Genomic DNA, 16676 nt, shown 5'->3' with positions numbered 1-16676 from the left:
AAATTCGTTTTTCTGGGTGTTAATCCCCAGTCCATCTGCAATATTAACCTTCTCATCCTCTGAGATCATAGTACTAAAGTTGTTTGAGAGATGTGAATTATAAATGCTATCAAAGGAAAAATTACGTTTCTGAAAATGTGTTTATTATTGCTTGATGAGTTGATCTTTTTCTGATGAAATGTTACTTCCCCAGGGAAAATACCGTGAGTATTGTAAGTATTGGGTGTTGTTTTTCACAAGAACTGAGTAGTCCTGGTTTAAATTCTATATGCTTACGTATTAAGCCAAGCTCTACTGATGTTCCTTTTATAGAGCACGGAACAGATGATTCTTTCTTTTTTTCCCTTTAGGAAACTCAATAAAATTGCAAAGTACATAGAGGAAAATAAAGAAAAATTTAGTCAGTTGGATTTGCAGGATGTTAAAGTAAGGGAAAATCTAAAACATGCCAAAAGCAAGGCTAAAAAACTGGAGAAGCAACTCCAAAAGGACAAAGAAAAGGTAGTGTGAACTGCAACTTGATTTACTGGAAGAAATTGGTTACCCTAGATGAGAACATCTATATGTAGCTGGGGTAAAATAGCAAAGGACCAATTGTACTTTCTGCCACAAAGAAGATGGAGAAATGTTTTAAATTTTTTTAATCAGATATTTTATGTCATTTAAATCAGTTATGAGTTTTGTTTGCAAAACTTAATCAAGTAATACATTTTTCTCCCTTAAACCATTGCTCATCACACAACTTCCTTACCACAGGAGACTGGCTGGCAGTACCAGGCTGTTTTCTGCCTAAAGACAGTCAAAAGGTTTCCTGTTGCTTCTCAACTTGGGTGGGAGGTCTTATGTCTTGAAAAGCATCTTTTTATCATGTTTGTTGAGATTACAGTAATATAGCATGTTCTCATAATTACTACTTTTTCAAGATATGTTTTTTCCTGTTTCCCTAGTTAATGTAATTGATATATTTTTCCAAGTTGGCTGTTGCCACTTGTTATAGGCCTTAAATCACTCTGGATCAAGAGTGGACTTCTGAAAGTAGGTGTCTAGGAATTAAGCCTTATTGTGATTCAGAGACTTGAGTTCTTATGCATAAAGCTGTGTTCTTTTACTGCTATGGCTTGCTTCTCTCTGAATGGGCTCTAGAACTGAACAAACCTTGCAAATAAAATCCTGGCCTCCTGCTAGGGCCACAGTATGTCTTATCCTACAAAACCATGTGGGCTTATCTTTCCTTTGACTTCCACGCAACACTTAAAAAGCAGAGTTTAAAGATATGGCAAAACTGTTTTGTTTCATTAAGGGAGAAAGTTAAAAGTCCTTTCCTTGTGTAGGTAGAAGAACTGAAAAAGATACCTCACAATAGCGAACAAGCTATCAGTGAAGCAACGTCGAAGAAAGAGCTTCTTGAAAAGACAAAAGAGAAGGAAGAAGAAAAACTCAAGCAGGTTATGGATAATCTTAAGAAAGAAACACAAGGAATTCAGGAAGAAAAAGAGGTTTGAACTGTTTTGACTTAGTACGCTTACTGTATTAACTGATGTGTATAGCTTTTATAGTTTACAATGTTTACAAGGTAGTTTTAAAGTGCTGGTTTATGTGACAAATACACTGTGTCGTGTTAGTTCAGTAGAGCACAACTGAGAAATTATTTTGAATTTGAAATCAAGAGCTATATTGTTCTTACAGTTGTTTGATTTTTATACTGATCACATCATCCAGTATATTGTTCAGATGTGTATTAAATGATTCTACACTTCCATTATTCAAACACACTTTAAGTTTCTCCCATCAAAATATTGCAAAATATTTCCTCTTTTTATTTCATGCTATGTGGTTGATGTAATAAATCCCACAGTTTTCAGTTGTAACATTTTTCATTTTGTAGGGCAAAGAGAAGGAGCTCATGGAGTTCAGTAAAGCAGTGAATGAAGCACGTTCAAAGATGGATGTAGCCCAGTCAGAACTCGACATCTATCTCAGCCGTCATAATACTGCTGTGGCTCAGTTAAATCAGGCAAAGGAGACTCTGATGACTACTTCAGAAACTCTTAAGGAAAGGAAAGCTGCTATCAAAGATATAGGTATAAAATTACCCCAAGCTGAACAGGAATTAAAGGAGGTGAGACTTAACTTTCATATATAATTTCCTTGATTTACAACACAATGCTACAAAAGACAACCCGAAGTTCCACTCTGTTTTTAGCACTAATTTTGGTAAAATTAAACCAAAGACAATGTCTAATTAAATAACATTAAAAATCTCAATTTGAATCCTCAGTTAACTAGTGAAATAAGTATTTGATTTCAAACTTAGTTTATGGGTTAAGCCAAGGTTAATGTTAAGCACTGAAATTAAATCCTACCTGTTCTTGCAAGGAAATCAGTTTAAATATCGTCATGAGATATGTTAAAATAAATAAATGGCTGTGTTTTCTAAGCCTTCTTTGAATTTCACTTCTTGCTCCTTTCTCATTCTCCAAAGAAAAGAAATCCCACTACCTTGTCCTAAGCCTGATTCATGAATTCATAATCTGTCCTATTTGTATCAAAGTGTACTAAACACTAGCTGAAGTATATCCAAACACCAGCCTTTCTTCTGGTAAATTTTTGCTATTTTGCTTTTCAGTTACATTTCAGGTTTCATTACCTACACAATCATCAATCTAAGACTCCCTGCATACTGCCATTTTCACGATGCTAAGATCATGTCTGTCTTTTGACCATTAGAAAAAGAATGAGCTTGAGAAGCTGGGAAGAGAAGAATCAGGTGCAAAGAATCTTGTTCGAAATCTGCGTCAAAAAGTAGAAGAAGCCAAGAGTTCTTTAGCACAAAGTCGCGGTCGAGGAAAAGTGCTTGAGGCTCTGCTTCAGCAGAAGAGATGTGGAAATATTCCTGGACTGTATGGAAGACTGGTAAATATTTAAAAGGCTTTTATATTATACTTTTAGTCTTTACAGGAAGTATGGTGTTTATGCAACTGAATGAAAGGCAGAATTCCTCACTTGGCTGGTGCTATCAATTTTAACAGTAGAGTTGGTGTAAAATAAAAGATCGTTGAGGTTCCTCAATATGTATATATTGCAGAAGTATCATAGACTGGTGCTTTTTACCTTTTGGTGCCACAGTAGGCAGAACCCGTGGGTAACTCCACACTTGGTAGAATTGCCGTGAAACTTAAAAAATACATCTTGCTGCTTGTGTGTAACTTAATGTGAAACTGTACAAATTCTTTTTTCTTCGAAATTTATAAAATTTCATGATGTCTTTACTTGTGCCTATCCCCCTCATTTGTTAGGGAGACTTGGGAGCTATCGATGAGAAGTACGATGTTGCTATTTCATCCTGTTGTGGTGCCTTAGACAACATTGTTGTTGATACAATTGATACCGCACAGGCATGTGTGAATTTCTTAAAGGCAAGTGGAATTGGAGTTGCCACATTTATAGCCCTGGACAAAGTAAGTACTAGCAGTTTGGCAGAACAAATTGTTGATTTACCCTGATGTGCACAGTATTAATATATATATATGTATAATGTATTAATATTGCTTGTGTATAAACACATAGTAGTATATTAATATATTATGCTGTATGTGTTTAAATGCAGATAAAGCTGAAATATGAAACATTGTAATAGGCTATTGGTACCCTAGAATATTCTGCTAGTAAATTTTAACATTTACTTACAGAGAGTTACAAAGGTTTTTAGATACCGATATGCATAAAACAAATGTTTGATGTCTTTTGTATTTTCATATTTATATTTTTAACAAATTAGCAAACTTAATAATCCAAGTAATTGAGTAACTGTAAACTATGCAAGAGAACACTGAGTTATCAGTGAATCTTCAGTTGTTATGGAAATAAGTAGAGATCCCCCAAGGAAAGAAGCTTTGCTGCTAATTGCATTTGCTTTGAAGTCTTAACATATCTTAGAAAAATGAAATTACCTCTTAATTTATCCCAAGGAATCTCTCATACATTTCTTTACTTTTTTGGTGTAGATGACTGTATGGGAAAAAAAAATTGCAAAAATCCCAACTCCTGAAAATATTCCTCGGTTGTTTGATCTGGTGAGAGTAGAAGATGGGAAGGTTCGCCTGGCTTTTTACTTTGCATTACGTGACACCCTAGTAGCTAACAGCTTGGAAGAAGCTACCAGAGTAGCATTCCAAAAAGATAAAAGATGGAGAGTGGTAACACTGCAAGGACAAATCATTGAACAGTCAGGTATTTAAGTGAAAACTTACAATTATATTTGAAGCACTGTATAGATATCTAAGCACAATTAGCTTGCTAACTTCTTTGTTGTCGCTTTTACTTTAGGAACAATGACTGGTGGTGGGGGTAAAGTCATGAAGGGCAGAATGGGTGCTTCAGTTGTAATGGATGTTTCAGAAGAAGAGGTTAGTACATAATCTCAATTAAAAGTGGAATTTCATCAAAGTTCCTTATGTTTTGGCAGTTCATACATGTGTGCGCTATGACCTTTTAAATAAACATGAGCAGCTAACAGCCTGTGATGAAAGATACATTAACAATGATTTATAAAGCTAAAGTTCATAAGGTTAGCATAGGTTATATTGCTCTTAAGTGCTTTTGTTCAAACCCAGCTATCCCATGTCTATTATTTAGTTTTTGACAATTGATTGAAGATAGAGATGAGAACATGGAGGATATTGATCATAAGGAACTGTGGAGCTGCAGAGCAGTATGCACAGACTTCAGCAGTGAGAAAAGACAGATTTGCCCCTTCATTTTATGTCCTTGTAAGATTTGTCAGGGAGTGGCAGAGCTTTCCTTCAAATTTGTATTTCAAGAGTGTTTTGGGATATCAAGATACAGCTTGCTTAGTCTTCTGACTGCTTTTAGATTTTAGTTTGTAGTTTTATTTAGTGCGGATGGACTTTTTGCCTAGTATCTGCCATTCAGCTTAACTGGTGTCAAACATTGAAGTGTTGGTACCTCCTCACGAAGACCAATGAGCATCAAATCTGAACTATAATGAAAATTGCTTCTAGCTTCTACTTGTGTGTTTTTTTCATTTCTGCCTTCATTACTCTGACTTAATCCTTTCAAGCTTAATCTAGTTTTATTCTCCATTACGAGCTATCTTGTCATGGGATTATTCAGCTTACTTTTTCTTATGCTTACTCCTCTTGTTTTTCGCCATTACAATTGATCTTTTCAGCAGTCAGCTTACATATTCTGTCCAGTTAGAGCAAACTCAAGTTTTTACTCCCCTCTGTTCCTGTGATTTAAGAGATCATAGACTGTCGAGCACATGAATGGGATCCTGTGGTGGATTTGTGGTGGCAACACTACACAAATGACAATACCTTGTTTTTGTGTAGATCAGTAAAATGGAATCTCAACTGCAGAAGAATTCTAAAAGAGCAGTACAGTGTGAAGAAGAGAAATTACAGCTTGAAGAAGCCATAAAAAATCTGCACCAGGATGTTCGGGAAATGAGAAATACTTTAGAAAAGTACACAGCAAGTATCCAGGTGAGCAAGTTTTTTACTGAGGCAATATCTGGCTTCTTCATGAATGTGCAGGGGCATAACTTCTTCAGCCTCAGCTTAACGGTCATTGCTAGCATTAAAGGACTTTTTAAAGCACAGAATTCTAACACAGCTGTGTTCTCTGTAGAGTTTTTCTGAACAAGAAATTCATCTAAAAACCCAAGTTAAGGAACTTGAAGCAAATGTAATTGCTGCTGCTCCAGACAAAATCAAACAGAAGGAATTGGAAAAAACCCTTAACAGTTATAAAAAAGGTACATTTTGTGGACAGGGGATTATAGATAAAAATTGTAGTCATATTCTTTTACTAATACAGGAGTGAATGGTTGTGGCTTCATTCTTTCAGATTAGCAGTGCGGTACTGTCTTGGTTTGGAACCTTTTCTCTTCTAAGGGGGGTACTTCTGGAGATTAGAGAGTGAAACCTGTTTTTATTTTTGCAGTTGTTCAAGCTCATGTTTCAGTCATGCTAAAGTAAACATAAATTTTAGTTGGTTTTTTTTTTTTAATTCAGATAGACTTTTATGGCTGTGATAAGTACAGATTCATCATGAAGCTTATTTAGGGGTCAGAACGTTAACGTGGAGGGTGATGATATTAAAATCAAGTAAAGGCTTTTGCTGTACTCTGGACTCTTACATGGCTCTTAAAAAGGAATACCCTGTATTCTGTTGTGTTCTTTTTGTGAAAGATGCTTACTCTAAAAACTTGAATAACAGTTTCTCTGAATAAATTGGTGGATTACTAAAGTAAACCTTGGATGCTTCTTTATATTTCTTGCTCAGGGAGTAATACGACCACAGTAAAATATCGTTCCCTTCCCCCATGATTCCACTTTCATAGCATTTTAAGAAAACGAATACATACTACTGTGGATTCCCTCTGTGCCTCTTTTGAACAGATTAGCATCAAGAGAGTATGAATGCTTTAGTTTTTTAAACACACTATGGTTATAAATCTCTCCTCTAACACTTCTACCAGACAGACACAAACCTGGGTTCTTCTGTGGAGAGATGAATGCCTTCCACCTTTCAAGCCTCTGCTTTACCTCTTCTGTCCCTAAAAGAAATTATAAGTCTGTATCAAACTTAATGTGGGTTTTTTTGTTTTGCCTTTAGAAAACTAATGTGTAATTAAACAACTGAGGTTGTTTAATTTTTGAAAGCTGTTCGACTTGAGATGGTTTTGTTGAGTTTTAACTATAAACTACTGGCAACTGATCTCCTTGAGGGCAGAGTGTGCTATCTGATTATTCAACATGCATAGTAACTATGTAGTAATACCAGCTACAGAGCTACAGTTTCTGGCTGGATCTTACAGTTTATGCTCTTTGAGCATCTTCCCATTAAATAAATGCAAAGAATGAGTTTTGGAATATCTTCTTAGGTATTTAAGTACTCTCTATATATTAAGTATTCTAGTTAAGATTTTTAGTAGCTTACACCAAAACAGTTTTGGTAGTATAATAGTGTCAGAAAGATGTGGGTGGTGGTTTTCTTTTTGCCACAGTAAATGAACAAATAACTTTTTTCACACTATAAAGAACACTTCTTAATACAGTAATGCAGCAAAGCTTTCTATCACTTAACTCTTGATGTGTTGGTGTAGTCTGGTGTTTCTAGGGGCAGCACAAGGACTTTAACTCTATTTTGTTTATTGACAGATTATGATTGCCTTGCTGAGAAAGCTGGGAAAATAGAAAATGAAGTGAAACGGTTACATAACCTCATAATTGAGATCAATAATAAAAAACTTAAAGCACAGCAAGACAAACTTGATAAGATCAGCAAAGAAATAGATGAATGTACTTCAGCTATTACGAAAGCCCAAGTGGCAGCCAAGACTGCAAACAGGTATAGTAGGCATCGATGTGCTCACTAGTAAACTTTTATCCTGTTGTATATGACTGCGGCTTGTGTTTCATTACTGCTGAACCCTTCAGTGGGGAATTTGTCAGGCTGGAGGAGATGGGTTTTCACCTCTTTATAGCTACAGGAAACTTAGAGGGTAAAGGTCATAACCTTTTTCTCTAAACTGATTTACCTCAAACTGAGACTGGTTCTTAAATAAGAACTCTAATCTCTATTAATTAACATGCTTTACAGGCAAAGGATCAGAGACCTATAAAGCTTAGTGAAACCTAACCAAGGAGAATCATGTTAGCCTGTTGACATCAGTGCCTGCAGGACATTTGCTTGTTTTAAGTAGTCTCCATAGCTAAAAATCCTGTGATCTTAAAATCTTAATTTTCACTTGCAAGTCTCATACTAAATGTTGCTTCTGTTAAGGAGCTAGGTAAAGGGGAAAAAGTTTTGTAGATTCTAATAGGCAGTTTAAAAGTCACGTTTAAACAGGATTTTTCTGCTAATATTTGCCTGTTACTGAAATGCAATATTTCAGGATAAATATTCAAAATAGCACTTAATTGCCATTCAGGGAGCAGTTCAAATCTGAAGGAACTGATTTTAACATGAGGTGTGCCAGGAAATGAAATATGGTATATTATCTATGTTAGCACATCAATTCATAGTGACTACTTAGAACAAATATCAAAAATGTCTCTGAAAGAACAAATTAAGTCATTTCATTAGGCCTCTCTGCTATACATTTTAGGAAGACAAATTTGTTTTATTTGGATATCCCAGGAGTCTGAGTGTTGTCAGCATCTGTTGTATGATCTTTATCGTCTTATGTCATATTTGCACTCACACATGGTATTCAAACATCTCTGTACCCATTCAGAAACCTGAAAAAATCTGAAGAGGCTCTTCTTCAGACGGAAAAGGAAATTTCAGCGAATGAAAAAGAAATTAAAGACTTAACAGAAGAGCTGACCACGCTAGAAGACAAAGCTGCTGAGGTTATGGAAGACTGCAAGAAAGCTGAAGTAAGTGGCATGTTAATTGTGTTTCTTCACAGAGGATCCAGTCTGTGAAATAAATCTCAGATAACAGCTTTTTTGTGTCAGAGTTGTCCTAATCATTGATGTCTGTTAACCTTCCTCTGTAGACATTCCAGGCAGGCCTAGTAAGGGGTTGCGTTAGCTGATAGTACCTTTATTTAAACAAAAAAAAAATTAAACCACCATAACTACCTTGGCAGTTCAGCCTCAGACTTGATAATGCTGGTCTTGAGTGTCTTTTCTTTCTGCGGTTACGTTACTACCCATCCTCAAAAATTCACATGGGGATAAAAAGGCAAAGAATGTTCTTTTCTGTATTCCGCAATATATTCATACACAACTAATAGTTTTGATTAATCATTAATCAAAGCAGACCTTCAAATATAGTTGCAGGGGGTGGGGAGGATATGAGGCTAAATCAGTCCTAAAAAGTTGTCTGGTCTTCAGGTAAAATCGGGATGATGAATTATATCCTAGTTATATCCTTCTATTCTTACGCAAATGTTGTACTGCTGCAGAGTGACATTCTGCGATGGCGAGGGAATGGTGTATTTTTTTATGTAGTTACCTGGAAATGTATCTTGACCCAGTTTACTGAAGCTAAGAAGAAACTTAAACCAACTTTCCCCGAAGATATTATCAGTTTAAAAACCTTTGTTGGAAAATAGATTTTACCCAGTTACGTTGGACTTCAGTTCCCCATCTAGATCTGCATATGAGAGAGGGTGAAAACAACCAGGACAGCTGACATTCTTCCAAATAAAACTGTTTCTTACAGACTGTCTTTCTCTAAAACTGTCTTTTGTCTAAAAACATCCGAGTCTAGGACATGTTTAATCCAGATCTGGAATGAAAATATAAACTGCAGCAAATTTTCAGTTGTTCCAGAATTCAGGGACCAGGTTACTCTAAATACAAGATTATGTATTTGTTTACATCAGTACTTAGGATTGTGGAGAGCAAGTGCTGTGGATAATGTAGTGAAACCAAATCTATAACCTGAGAAAATGTTTTTGTAGGCAACCAATTAATGCACGTTTTTTATTGTTTCTGTTCAGGCAGCATTGCCAGCAGCTCAACAGGAGCATCGCAGTTTGCTCGAGGAGATTAAAACTATTCAAGATGATGAACATGCACTTCAAAAGGAGGCTCTTAATATTAAGCTGAAACTTGAACAGGTTGATAGTCATATTTCTGCACACCAATCAAAGATCAAATACTGGAAAAAAGAGGTAGGGAAATTGTTTAGTTCCTAAAATCTGAACTCTGAGATCTCAAAAGATTAATATGTTAGCCTGTTGTTAGAAAACAGGTAATATGGGAGAAAATTTGTGTTCAGCTCCTAGTTTATTGGTGTTTATGCTATGAAAAAGGGCTCTGAAATTTATGACTTTTCAGTGTTTTACTTTCCGGTTTGCATACAAGATTGTGGACAATTTAGGTATTAAATGGTTTAGCTTCTAGCTTTCAATATGTTTTTATTTATGAGCTACTAAGAGCAATGAGCGAAAAATAAGTAGGCCATAAACAGCAGCCAGGAGACTTTTTGTGCCTGCATATCCTCTCTGTACACACTAAAAACTGTTTTTAAAGGAGTAGGCAGCCTCATGGGTGAGAGACACAGAAAGGAGCGAGTTGCTGTTGATAGCTGAAACATGGGTTATGTGTAACTGTCAGTGCTGAGTCCACTGAGCTGTTCTTTACGAACTGCAAGACTTTTCCTTAAAGGCATTTCACCTAAAACTTGTAGTCCATTTGGTATATCAAGTTGCCTTTCCCTGACTATAGATGATTGGGACAATGGGAATTCCTTTGGGGTCAGGAAGAAACTCTGCTCTTCAGAAACTGCTGCTCACACCAGCTCATTGAATAAATGGGAGCCAGCAGGAGCAAAGAATTACTGCTGACTCTAGGTGCTGCAGCACCCAGCTTCTCAGGCTTGGGGCTGGGGTCTGAGTAGGACTGCTAGCACCCTTCACTCTGGCAAATGCCTCAGTCTCTTTACACAGACTGTGCTGCTTGCTGTCACAGCCATTCTGACTGCTTTAATTCTGCTGAACAAGCCAGTTCTAAGACTGCCTGACAGTCTGTGCTTAATTTCGAAAGCATCTGATGAGCTTTGGGGAAGGGCTTTTAACTCTCCTGGAAACAATTCTGAAGGGAATCCTGACTTTTTCTGGCCATAGGTCAGTTAAGTGCAGAGTCAACAAGAGGTAATGCTGAGAGTTGGTCTTGTTTGGCTTTCCTGGTTAATGGAGACAGCAAAAATCAGGTGTGTGCTCAGAGGAAAGGCCAGTTAGGTGCCTGGTTCACATACCTTTTTATGATATGCCATTTCTACTTCATATTTAAATCATTAAAAGAGATAGGGACCCAGAGCAGCAGATGGTCTTGCAGTGCAGGGTGCCCTTGTTAATGTGAGGCAAATGGGGGCAGCTGCCCAGTAAGCAAAGCTGCTACCAGAACCTTCTCAATCTTGAACACACAAAGCATTAAGGGTGTAGTTGTTAAAGTTCTGTGGCATTGGTAGAGCCGATTTCCTTGTGATCTGCTACTGCTCCTATTACAGTCAAATCTCCCTTATAACGATGCATGTAATATTCAGGAGCAGAATAATTGGATCAAAGGGTATTTGCATCTTATTTTCAAAGGGAGTTGTGTGAAATTGAATGTTTTGAGAATGGAAGTGTCAGTTTGTACTAATAGAGAAGATGTTTCTTTTGAGAACACATTTGTGTGATAATAAAAGAGATCTCTAAAAGATGTCTAATAACTGGGTTTGAATTGTAGATGTCAAAGTTATCACTGCACCCCATAGAAGATAAACCACCTGAAGAACTTCCAGTACTAAGTCAAGAAGAGCTTGATGCTATCAAGGATCCAGATGCTATCAATAATCAGATAGCTCTTCTCGAAGCCCAGTGTCAAGAAATGAAACCCAACCTGGGTGCAATAGCAGAATATAGGAAGAAGGTAAGCACTGTCATGCAGGAGTAGGATTCATCTTTTTGGTGTTGTATTGCCTGCCAGTGCAGTAATATGGCACACCCTGCATCGAGGGTGAGCACTGCGCAGACAGCCTTATTCCTTTCCAGTACTTGGCTTTGCACAGGATTCATGTCACTGCTTCTGAAGTACGTACGTAATCTTCACTTGTGCTTTTTTCTTTTGCTGACTGCTCAAATGGATCCTGCACTTGAAGTGCATAAAAAATGCACTTTTTATTGAGGTGACAAAAGAAAATATCTCATCTATAGGCATACAAAGGAAAGGGGGTCCTGTTCGTCTTTTGTTCCTTTCTTTCGGAAACTGAAATGGAACCCGTGAGTTGTCTCTTTCTTCTCTGCAGGCTGTGCTGGTGCTGCCTCCTGAATACCTGTTAGCTCCTAGTTAGCCAAGTGGGGAAACCACATATAGGAGCTTAGGTTCACCTTTTATATTTTTGATATCATAGATGGCCAGTTAAGGACAACTTTCTTCTGTGAAAGTTTATTTACGGTCAGCTCCTCTTGCCAGCCTAGACAGATACACGATACCAGGATCATTTTCTCCTCTCAACAGATTAAATATTTATTTATTTTATTTTTATTTTAACACTGGCTTTCCAGTGTAGAGAGATCAGCAGCACATAAAGAGATGAGAAAAAAGAGATGGTTTGGGTTTGTTCTTTTGTGTCAAGGCTGTTAGCCATTTTGGAAACAATGAATTTTCAAGTAATAGGAAAAATGGTTTAAAATCTAAATTAAGGATGCAGCTTGTTTTAACTCGCTTTCTGGGTTTTTTTCTACAGGAAGAACTGTACTTGAAACGTGTGGCTGAACTGGATGACATTACCAATGAGAGAGATAAGTTCAGACAAGCTTTTGAAGATCTGAGGAAACAAAGGCTGAATGAATTTATGGCAGGATTTAATGTAATAACAAATAAGCTGAAGGAAAACTACCAGATGCTGACTTTGGGAGGGGATGCTGAATTAGAACTTGTGGACAGTCTGGATCCCTTCTCTGAGGGAGTCGTGTTTAGGTTTGTCAAAGTACTTTGTATCATTGCGGCAGTTCTTGATTATTGTATTCCTTTTTCCAACCTGCTTTTTAAGTAAATTTTCATTGATCATCAGCTAACCGAGACAGTCTTTTCTCTTGGCAAATATAGCCAAGACCAAGAAACCACAACTTTGTAGCCCTGTTTAACAGATTCATTTCTCCTGAAGAAAAAAGGAACTGACAGAAGTCAGACTTTGCTGAAGTGATTTCTCAGGGTTTTTTTATTCCCAAATCATTTCATTCTGCCTGGGGAATGGTGTCAGTCACTTAAGTGTCACAGTTCCTACAGAGAGCAGCTGAGTGTTAGAGTAGCTGGAATTCAGGCAAACATCAGCTTGCCACATGGCTGTGTATGTGTCCAGGGAGTTACTCCTCGGGGAACAGAAATATCACAGTTCTCTACGTCTCAGCTGTGGGGGACTGAGAAAATCAAGCAGCTCATCCATGGTTTTAGTCCAGCTTCTTTGTGTCTATGTCTTCCAAGAATTCCTTCCTGTTGTGTGACTTGCTTTTCACCATGATGTATTCATTTTCATCATGAACACAAATAAGTTACAAACTCCCGTTTCTTTCAGTGTTCGGCCTCCGAAGAAAAGTTGGAAGAAGATATTTAATTTATCAGGAGGAGAGAAGACTCTTAGTTCCCTGGCTCTGGTTTTCGCTCTTCATCATTATAAGCCAACACCGCTTTATTTTATGGATGAGATTGATGCAGCACTTGACTTCAAAAATGTATCTATTGTAGCCTTTTACATATATGTAAGTATTTAACAGTAACTATTATAGTATAATTTTTCTAAGATATTTTCTTCTCTGCCAGAGAAGACAAAGTGGTAATACAGTTATGGCCAGATTTAAAAATCTGGAATGATAATTTCCAAATAATTAAGTGGAAACTCTGTACTAAGCAAATTTCCAGAAAGGTGCTTAGAATGTTGGTTTCTGCATATTTTTCCTAAGCTGCTAAGTTTGATGCTTTCCTGAAATGAGGCAATAGAGGATTTACAAGTTTTTTCCCTCCAAATGCTGACTGCAGAGTTTCAAAAGCTGTCTCAAGAGGGCTAGATTTTGCCAAAGGTGCCACATTTCCACGTCTCCTTGCTGCTAGTACTTCCTCTTTAAAATATAGATCCTTCTCCCAAAATAATCAGCTGTAGTGGTGGCATTTGTGTTACAACTGGTGAATTGCAGCTCTGGGAAGAACCAATGTGTCCAATGGAAATCACTCAAACAAGTCGTGTAACGGAAAAAAGGAGGAAGCTCCTGCTGAAGTAAATTACAGTGCTCCATGCTGAGAGCCGGGCCCGGAGCGTGTTGTGCACATGCCAGTTATGGATAGCAGGAGCTCGCAGGCCTCAGCACCTGTGGAGCTGTTGAATGACAGAAGTGATAGTGCTGCGCTCTCGAGTTCCTAAACCTGAATGCAGAAACCTTATGAACATGGGGCTTTTGAAACATTGTGGGCTGACACAAATAACTTCTGTTACAGGAACAAACGAAAAACGCGCAGTTTATCATCATCTCCCTGCGAAACAACATGTTCGAGATCGCAGACAGGCTAATTGGAATTTATAAGACTCACAATAGCACAAAAAGCGTGGCTACAAACCCCAAAGTTATTGCAGCTAAAGGACTGGTGGAGCTCAGCGCTCTTGGATGTGCGGTAACTGAAAAATAGAGTGGGAAGAACTCTGATTCTCAGTGCTGCTCTTTATTTTGATCTAACAACATTTGTCTTTGAGGTTTTTGCCTTTCAGGTTTGTGTTTATTTGAGCTTCTGAATAAAACCAACCTCGAAAAATTCCATTTTTAATTATACAGTCTATACAGACCTTAATTTTTTTAATTTTTCAAATTATGTATCTAGCTGCCTTTTACTGTTCTGCAGGTAGGCTTTTTTGTTTGGGTTCTGCATTTGTTTTTAAATGCCTGTTTTTTACTGTGTGTATTAAAGTAAGCAAATTGCTTTTAAATGTCATCAGTGTTCTGTAATGTTTCATTATATGGGTTCCAGTAAGGACACGTGTCTGTTATAGGGATGATGCGTGTGTGTGGGTAGGGATGTAACACTCTGCCTTCTGACTCTTGTCATCTCTTGTTTTCAAGCTCCTCAACCTTGAGTTGGACTCACTGATCCTTGTGGGAGCCTTCCAAGTGAGGATATTTTATGATTTTATGATCTCTTCCAATGGGCCACAGTGGCAACACTAAGTTCTGTAGGGATATACATTAATAATACCTATTATTAATATGTATTAATAATACGTTAATAATTTCATATTTGTAACTGATGCTTCAGACATTGAAACTAAAGAAATATGTCCATAATGAAGGGAAGCCGAACAACCAGTGTACTCTGCTGCCTAATTATTTTCTGAAAATGAAATTAATTCTCATAGGAAATAAATTTAAGAGTTTTTATTTTATACATAAAGTTACTATGAGTCCTGGGAATGTCACTTCCACTTAAAAAGTAATCAGTTAAGCTTTTGCTCACGGTTAGAAACTAAAGAATGTGTGGTGGGAACCCTCCTTCACTGTTTTCTCTGTGTAATGGATACAGTTTAACAGAAATGTGTGTTAACCACTGCTGGTTTTTGGTAAATCCAGGACTGTAATTCCCTCCAAAGGAACCGTTAAGGGAGAGGAGTTCTCTTCCCAAAGAAAACGCGTTTCACTGGAGCTGCAGAAAGGACAGGATAGTCATCTTCAGAAAACCACTGTAACTGCAGAGGAGCTGCTCCGCTCCTGCCCCTGACTGTTCCTGGCCTGCTCTGTCTGCACAAAGCACTTAGATTTTTGCCTTAACTTCAATGTCAAACCAGTTAGTGCAATGACCAGCTCCTCTCCTAACTTCCCCACCTTTGAGCGTGCCATATCGTTGACTGACTCCCACTAACACAGCACCCGACTGCTCCGCTCCCTCCTCTCCCCAGGCTCATGAAGGTCTAAGGCTGCTTCATATTTCTTGGAAGATGCTTCTCCAGCTCATCCACACTCTTAATTTTTGTGGTGGTGGCCATCGATGCTTTGCTCCAGGATCTACACTAAGGACGCTGCAACAACAGAGAAGATCTCCTAGTAGACTACGGTGCCTGGAGGAGTATGAATAGCACAGGCACTCAACCTGGGAGCACCTAATACACAACTACAACTGTTACAATCCTTTCCTCCCCTCAACACACGAGGAAAACCTTAAGGGAAAAGCTACAGAACACAACCAAGCTAGGGAGTTTTGACAGTAATTTACAATATAAATAACTGAAGTTCAGAGTGAGAACATCTGTTGTTTTAGACCCAGTTTATTTTTATGTACTTTAAAATAACTAGGAATCCAAGATGAAGCAACATTTAATCTGAAACACTGCTGTTCTAGGCAGGACAACCTTGCTTCATACCATGATCTGGGGTTGCCAACATGAAGCCTTTGCCACCACGCTTAGGGATACGGTTTGACAGGTACAGGGCTGGGCTTGATGATCTCACGTCTTTTCCAGCCTAGTGACTCTAAGATTCTGACTGTTGACCAGCTGCCTTGCCCTTGAACTACGAAGCCAACAGCTGGAGTTGCCCCCATTTGTCATTTTCCAGTGAGAGCAGCTTTCCATGTTGTTTTATAGACATTTAAAAGTACAGCACAGGTATTTACATAGGACAGTTTTAACAGTGGCTTGCAAAAAAACCATTTTCCTCAGTTGTGGAGGAAACCCAGCAGAATAAATACAGGACCCCCAGTTCAAGGGATTTACAAGCAAAAATGGGAATTCCCTTACCAATATTAAGTTTCCAGTCATAATATTCTGTAGGTATTGAAGCATTACTAGCTTTTTAAATGAATTTTCTGTGCCTCCTGTGTTTCGCTCTGGCAGTAGCCAAAGCTTACTATTAAGAAGAGTTTGTAAACTTTACACATTTTATGCTACTAAGTTTCCTTGCATAAAGTCTATTTGATCCAGATGCAGGACTTCTGTAATTGTTTCCAGCCTTGTGACCAGAATTCCTGCCAGTAATTCTGTGACAGGCACAGTTGAGGAAACATTTATAGTTAAAAGTGGCAGAGTCTACACCTGAAAACAGTCTCAGTTACAAAGCAGCAAAAGTGATTTGGCAATTTCTGCAACATCCTGCGTACTTGCAAGTCCTCAGGAGAAGGACCTGGGGGAGCTGGTAGATGAGAAGCTTCACAGGGCCTGGCAATGTGTGTTTG

General features: G+C 37.9%; 1 protein-coding gene across 3 annotated transcripts in view; it reads left to right on the top strand.

Moving 5' to 3' along the window:
- SMC4 (structural maintenance of chromosomes 4) overlaps positions 1-14315 on the top strand; it is a 36533-nt gene extending 22218 nt beyond the window's left edge. For all 3 annotated transcript variants that reach the window (XM_069865121.1, XM_069865122.1, XM_069865120.1), the window contains exons 9-24: positions 351-501; positions 1332-1496; positions 1886-2119; positions 2728-2913; positions 3297-3458; positions 4005-4230; positions 4327-4406; positions 5355-5507; positions 5653-5779; positions 7188-7377; positions 8267-8411; positions 9485-9658; positions 11217-11399; positions 12217-12449; positions 13045-13228; positions 13959-14315. In XM_069865121.1, the coding sequence (XP_069721222.1) occupies positions 351-501; positions 1332-1496; positions 1886-2119; positions 2728-2913; positions 3297-3458; positions 4005-4230; positions 4327-4406; positions 5355-5507; positions 5653-5779; positions 7188-7377; positions 8267-8411; positions 9485-9658; positions 11217-11399; positions 12217-12449; positions 13045-13228; positions 13959-14147 (2782 nt within the window). In that variant the 3' untranslated portion in view covers positions 14148-14315. The remainder of the gene's footprint in view (positions 1-350; positions 502-1331; positions 1497-1885; positions 2120-2727; positions 2914-3296; positions 3459-4004; positions 4231-4326; positions 4407-5354; positions 5508-5652; positions 5780-7187; positions 7378-8266; positions 8412-9484; positions 9659-11216; positions 11400-12216; positions 12450-13044; positions 13229-13958) is intronic.
- Positions 14316-16676: the final 2361 nt, after the last annotated feature.

The sequence above is a fragment of the Phaenicophaeus curvirostris genome, chromosome 10 (assembly GCF_032191515.1).
Source record: "Phaenicophaeus curvirostris isolate KB17595 chromosome 10, BPBGC_Pcur_1.0, whole genome shotgun sequence".
NCBI classification, from domain to species: Eukaryota; Metazoa; Chordata; class Aves; order Cuculiformes; family Cuculidae; genus Phaenicophaeus; species Phaenicophaeus curvirostris.
Note: the sequence above shows the minus strand (reverse complement) of the source record. Positions and strands in the feature narration are given on the sequence as shown.